This window comes from Arachis ipaensis, chromosome B06 (genome assembly GCF_000816755.2).
Source record: "Arachis ipaensis cultivar K30076 chromosome B06, Araip1.1, whole genome shotgun sequence".
NCBI lineage: Eukaryota > Viridiplantae > Streptophyta > Magnoliopsida > Fabales > Fabaceae > Arachis > Arachis ipaensis.
Window position 1 is genome coordinate 7496911 of NC_029790.2, and position 6453 is coordinate 7503363.

The window sequence follows — 6453 nt, forward strand, 5'->3', positions numbered from 1 at the left end:
AGTACGAAGGGTTTGTTTAAATAGATGTAGAAGAGAAGTGAGACAAAGAAAAATAAATAAATAAATAAAGCTGCTTGCTTAAATGTGGTGGGAAGGTGCAAACGTCGCTGTCAACATGCAATTTAACTTTGACTTTGCAAGAGTGATTATTTATCTCTTAACACGCACAAATGAATTTTCCACAACAGTTTATTTTGCTTAGTATGAAAGGTACTGAGAATTGAAACAGAATTACCTAAAATTAAGGGATTGTGAATGAATGAGTGAATGAATTAATGGTCCGAACTGGAAAGTGTGTGTTCAAATGCTGATTTTAATCTAAAGAATATACGTTATTGACGCGTTATTGTACTAAACATGCAAAAGATGCACGTGATGGGCACGGGACACTTGTGATTATCTTTTGAACGCCGCCGTTTCGTGCGTTAAGCTCATCAAAGAGTCAAAGTCATTGGTCACGTGAATAATTTATGTAGTTTGGTGTGTGTTTATTATTAGACATATCAGTGTCTCAGCCAGCCACTTATTCAGACTTGTAACTGCCATAGCTTTTGCACATTTTTGGGTCCCGTACGTAAATGTTGTTTTCTTCGGCATTGTCAAATGTCATACTAGACCCTTTGTTATATGTGAATGTTATGGTATTTAAAAAGTGATGTCTATTTATTAAAAAAAATTAAAAATAATATTTAATTTAAAAATATAATAATAAATATTTTATAATTTATACAAATAATTAATATGTTAACAGAATTTTAGTACATACGTTTATAATTCATGAAAGGATCTATATTCATGTATGAACTTCCAACAAAAGTGAGAACCACCAAACTCCTCATATCAAATAGTAGGTCCTAGTTGGCAAGATACTTTAATTTTGAAACTTTTTTAACGTTCCAAGCTATTACACCTGTCGCTAATACATTGAATTTGGAACACTATCTACTACAACAGATAGTGATTCAAGCGGAGATTAATTTGATCAAGGATTTTTATGCGTGAAATTATCGTCTTTCTTGAATTTTATAACCCCCCATTAGCGGAATATATCAAAGTGATGATGATTAAATATAAAGAAAAGAATATTCCTTTTGGGCGTGAAAGCATGTCAAGTCAAACTAAGTTTTAGAAACAACAATATTATTAGTTAGTAAATATTATTCCAAGAATTTATGATTAGAAAATATCTTGCGACATTGTTTGTGCAATAGTAGCAAGTTGGCATATATGTGTAATTTTCCTCATAAAGTATGAATACAATGAGCTACATTTCAAGGATATGATGACGACTTTGCAAGAAAGGAGAAACTGTAAGGACTAAGGAGAGAGGGACCAATAGCATAACAAGTTGCCTATTTATGTTTCTATTATTGAGACTGCAATATTTTTTTTTCCAGCTGCAATTTTGACCAACTCTCCCACTTTCTGTATACAACGAACCCACACACCAGGGATAAGAGTGGATCCCACATAGGTATTTTCTTTTCATTATTACTATCCCTACCATTATTTCCGTAGTATTATTTTCATGCGTATAAGGTCGGTATTACGTGCATGATTATTCAAAGAAATATTAAATGAAATGTATACACAATATTATGTATACACAATGTAATTTGTCATGCGTATAAGGTCGGTATTACTTCTATATCCATGCACTTTATGTAGTGTGAAGGCAAAAGTGTCACGCATGCAAATAGTATGAAAATATAGATCCATCGTGATTAAATTTGTCAACTAAAAACTATTATGTATACACAATAATATTTAGAATATAATAAAAAATAAATTTAAACAGTTTCAAACAAAAACGGATTTCCGAATACTATGGAAAGAAATTTTCGGTCTTATATGTGTACGCAAAAGAACGTGTCTCGTGTCCAAGCAGGAAGCTTGTGGTGATTGGATTTCTGAGACAAAAAAATTAGAAGTATCTACAAATATTACATAAAAAGAACCTTTAATATGAGAGCTTCTTATTTAATAATAAAAGGTTAACATAAATCGGACAGCTAAGTTTTAAGGAAGATGTTCATAAAGATATTTAAAACGTCTTTTTTGTAAAAATGCTTATATTTTGTATTATTATTAGACGTATTAATTAATTTGTTATTTTAAATTTTTTAACAAATTAAAATAAAATCATTTTTTTATAATAACAACAATAAATTCATTTTTTTTAGAAATTTAATTGTATTTTTAAATTTTTAGGAATTTAAATGTCCACAAAACAAAAAATTAAGAATATATTTGTTTTTTTATCAAAAAATTTAAAAATATTTAATTTAGATTGTATAATTCGATCGGATCAAATCAAGTCTAATAATTATAATGCAAATAATTGGATTTATTATTATTGCTATAATAAACTAATTTTATTCTGATTTATTAAAAAATAAATTATTAACCAGTTTTATAAAAATATCTAATGATAACATGACAAACGTCTTTTTAAAAAAAAAGATATTTTTAATGTCTTTATTAAACTAGTCTCCAAATTTTAATACCTTAATTTACTAGTTACAAAGAAATCTAAGACGAAAATTGACCAAAAGACAACGGGGTGCGTTATTATTGTGATATCATCATTTTATAGAGTCATTTTCTCTAAAGAAAAATTGTAATTAACTACTATTTATTTACTTATTTCTACCTTATATACACAGTCAAAAACCGTAGGCATTACTCTTCAAACATAATACAAAATCAGCTATCAAGAGCTTATCTTATACCTTATGGGGCAACGTATCTTCGGTTTTGGACCTTAACGAAAGCTTGGGATTCAAGAGGGCTTCTTTGCCAATTGCCATTTGAATTTAGTTCATTACAAAATATACAACAATTCCCTTTCGGACCTTGCATTTACAATACACCACAATGGAGGAAAATGTGGTGCTTTTTTGTCATGAATATAATGAAGACCGGCATTGCATGTACGATAATCCAGCCCCAAAACAAAAAATCAAAAAGCACGTACCTTGAGTTATCAAATTTTGGCTGTTCTAGTGACCTTGTCGAAAATTGGATTCTCTATCAACTCCCGAGCAGAAGGCCGCTTAACTGGATCAGGGTCCATCATGGCCTAAAATACATTAATCACCAAGAAAAAGAAAAACAATGTTAATATACCAAAGCAAGCAAAATATACATCAGGACTACTTAATTTAAATTGGATTACTCAACAATAAACATCAAACATTAGTACAAGCAGTACTTATCACAAAAAAATTGCTAATATTTTATAGTTAGAAAAACTTTTGAGACCTTGGTGCAACGGTGCAAGCATCGGCAGAATTCTTTAGAAATGGATCAAAACTGGACAGATAAAAACTGAAAACAAAATGTTCCTTCAGATTTAAGATGAGGGAATGTACAGAACCTTGAGCAAGTTTTGGAATTGCAATGAGTGGCCAGGCAAAAGTGGTAGCTTTCCCTCTTTAAGATTAAAAAATTGGCATCCTGATTCTGGCAAAGGCAATCGCCGAATGAACTCATACACAGAAGCTCCCAAAGAAAAGATATCAACTTTGTCAAGGTGATCATAATTATCATTGAGGATTTCCTGAGGCATATAACGTGCATCTCCCTCCTCAACCAGGAGGCTATTGTCAAGGAGAGTTGCACATCCAAAATCACCAAGTTTATATACACCATTTTTGACATAAATATTATCAGGCTTGACATCTAAATGAGCTATTCCCTTCTCGTGTATAAACCGCAGTGCATTGGCAATCTATCCAAAGATGCATAGGAATTAAGAGAAATATGGATTTGATATAAACATATGGAGCAACGAATAAAAACAAAGTGAACTTTAAGGTCACCAAAAGAAAATTCACCTGATATAGAGCCTCTAACACTTGTCCTTCTGTAAGTGATGAAGAGCATTTGTTTATGGATAAGCTGTGATCACAAAGCTCCATCTGAATATACAGCTGTTCATTTTCAAACCATGAAGAGTAGTATCCCACTATGTTTGCATGAGAACCTGCAGAGGAACGATGGAAAATAAGATTCAGAAGAACATAGTATAAAAGCCATTATATAAAACAAGAGTTAAAAATGTAATATATACAGACCTAATGCAGCCAATGCTTGAACTTCCATCAAAGCTTTTCTCCTGCATTGTGAAAAAATCAGTGTGCAAGTGACTAAAATCCTATCAAAGAACCACCCAGAAGCGTAAAGATTCTACCTTTCTGTTTCCAGTCGTAACTGTCTGGCACTGCGTTTCACAGCATAAAGGCACCCATCTATTCGTTTTAATACTTTGAAAACACTACTAAAGTGCCCTCTACCAATTTGCTGAAAAAAGAAAAGTTAAAAATATAATCACCTACGTTGAAGGGCAACAAACATTGGAACATAATACCAATCCAAAACAACCTATGATAGTTACAAATTAAGTTAAACATAATGGTATACCTCAATCTCATGAAAATCAGTGCGATAGCGTGAAAGACCATCATCACCAGTTATTCCAGGGAAGAGACCTGCAATTATAACATTATGCAGTTAAAAAAATTAGAATGGGTGTGATTAAAAGCCTCATCTGTACAATAATGTGTTTTGCAACAACTCTACAGAAATAACGTAAAATTACCAGTGAATGAACTGACCCAAACTATACCTGCACATTTTATCCTTTGGTTTCCAAAGGGGTCTGTCTCCTTTTGTGAAACATCTTTCAAATATGGATTCTGGATGCAGGGAGGAGGCATAACCCTGCAGCGCAATGCAACTGCAGAATGTGACACATAATTTTGGGCCTTTGGTTTATCAGCTGCTACTGTTTTCTCAGCAGCTACTTCCTCCCCAACAGAGTCCTTTCCAAGTTCAACAACTTGTTGATGGTCACCAGAAAAGTTTGGGCTGAGAGGATTAACTGAGATAGCATCTATGACGAAGAGACACATCAACCAAAATAGTTACTAAACTTGGGTGATCGACAAACATGAAGCAAATAGAATAATCATTTCAATGGTAAGTAACTATGCTTATGTTATATGTATGAAAATGGCACTTAAAACTTTAATCTCAATGAAATGTCCACTTTCCATCCTAATTCCATAAATTTGAAAGAAAAATAACGACTATTACAGAGTTTCCAATACTGAAACTACTTGGATCACATTTATATCCGTTCCAACGAAAAAAGCATAGACAATTACACACACACGTGTCGCATAACATAAGCAATTAATATGAGTAATGCGAGCTATCTATGGATGACTGCAGTTCATATCACAGCACTACTAATTAATAATCTCCACACAATGATCATAGAACTACAAATTCAAAGTTTCAAACATGCAATGGACTCAACGTGATTATATTGAAGGAAAAGCATGGTAAAATAGTCTTACCCAATCGGCACCTCTTGCTTTTTGTAGTGTTGAGCTTCTCCGGTGATTTAGGGCAAGGGGTATTTTCCTGCAGACCACAAACGACAAAAAAAAAAGGTTTCATTTTTCAGTTATATTTGAAAGCTAAATCTAAACCAATAATCAATCATCATCATTACCATATTGAAATCCAAGCCGTTGAAATTCTGATTATCCGGCGTAATATAATCCGGAGTGCTGCCTCCACAAAACAAAATAACAAAGAAAAGAGTTGTTTGATAGCGAAAAATGGAAACCGATATAACCGAAAAGGGAGAAACGTTTCGGAGGAGCTCACCAAAAGAAGTCCTGGCTAAGAATACAGTCTCTGTCGTCGGAGGCGTTGTTGTTATCGTTGACCGCGGGAGGGTTTGGGCGGTGAGATTCAGCATCTAGAAGGCTCTGGAAGCGGGAAGAAGGAGCGGAAGCAGAAGAAGAAGATGGAGGATGAAGGAGTGGAAAGAGAGAAACTTGACCTAGCTGAAGCTGAAGGTGGGAAGTGGTTGAAAGAGTACCCTTCTTCATCGTGAACTTGCTCCTCTCCTTCTTCCCAATCCTCTGGCTTTTCCTCTTCGTCATCATCCACCAAAACCCAATGAAATCGAATCGAATGAGTTGTGTTGCGATGATCTGATACTGTCAATGTATTAATAAACAATTAATTTTTTTTAATTAGCCATTAAATAAAAAAGTGGAAATTGGAGAAAAGCCGAGTGTTTTTCAAATTCGCGCGGGTTACTTTTTACATTGGCGGTAGGTTGAGGTGTGGGCATGTCCATTTTTGGATTACTGGGGATTCGATCATGGCCGTTCAGTTGCTTTCATTTGGGGCATTTGGATTTGTTGGACGGCAGGATCGGGGTTGTGGTGGGAGGGTTGCGTCGTTTAGAGTGCACACGTTGTGCTGCGTGCTGAGTAAGCTGCTGCATCCTCTTTCTGTGGGACCGGCGAGGTGACTGAGTGAACTGAGAGAAGTGGTGGTGGGTGGTGAGTGGTGAGTAGTGCGTGATAACAGTGCTTTTATTGGAAAATGAGTGAGCACTGCGCATATGCCCTGTGGCAGCTCCCA

At 34.3% G+C, this 6453-nt stretch overlaps 1 protein-coding gene across 1 annotated transcript; it reads right to left on the reverse strand.

Moving 5' to 3' along the window:
* LOC107645614 (wee1-like protein kinase) lies at positions 2776–6369 on the reverse strand. The gene is made up of 11 exons (XM_016349683.2): positions 6124–6369; positions 5683–6020; positions 5525–5582; positions 5367–5433; positions 4631–4897; positions 4426–4493; positions 4196–4305; positions 4080–4120; positions 3840–3988; positions 3380–3733; positions 2776–3082 (listed from the first exon to the last, which is right to left on the reverse strand). Exons 2-11 carry the CDS (start codon positions 5964–5966, stop codon positions 2987–2989), a joined length of 1494 nt encoding a protein of 497 aa, XP_016205169.1. The 5' UTR covers positions 5967–6020; positions 6124–6369; the 3' UTR covers positions 2776–2986.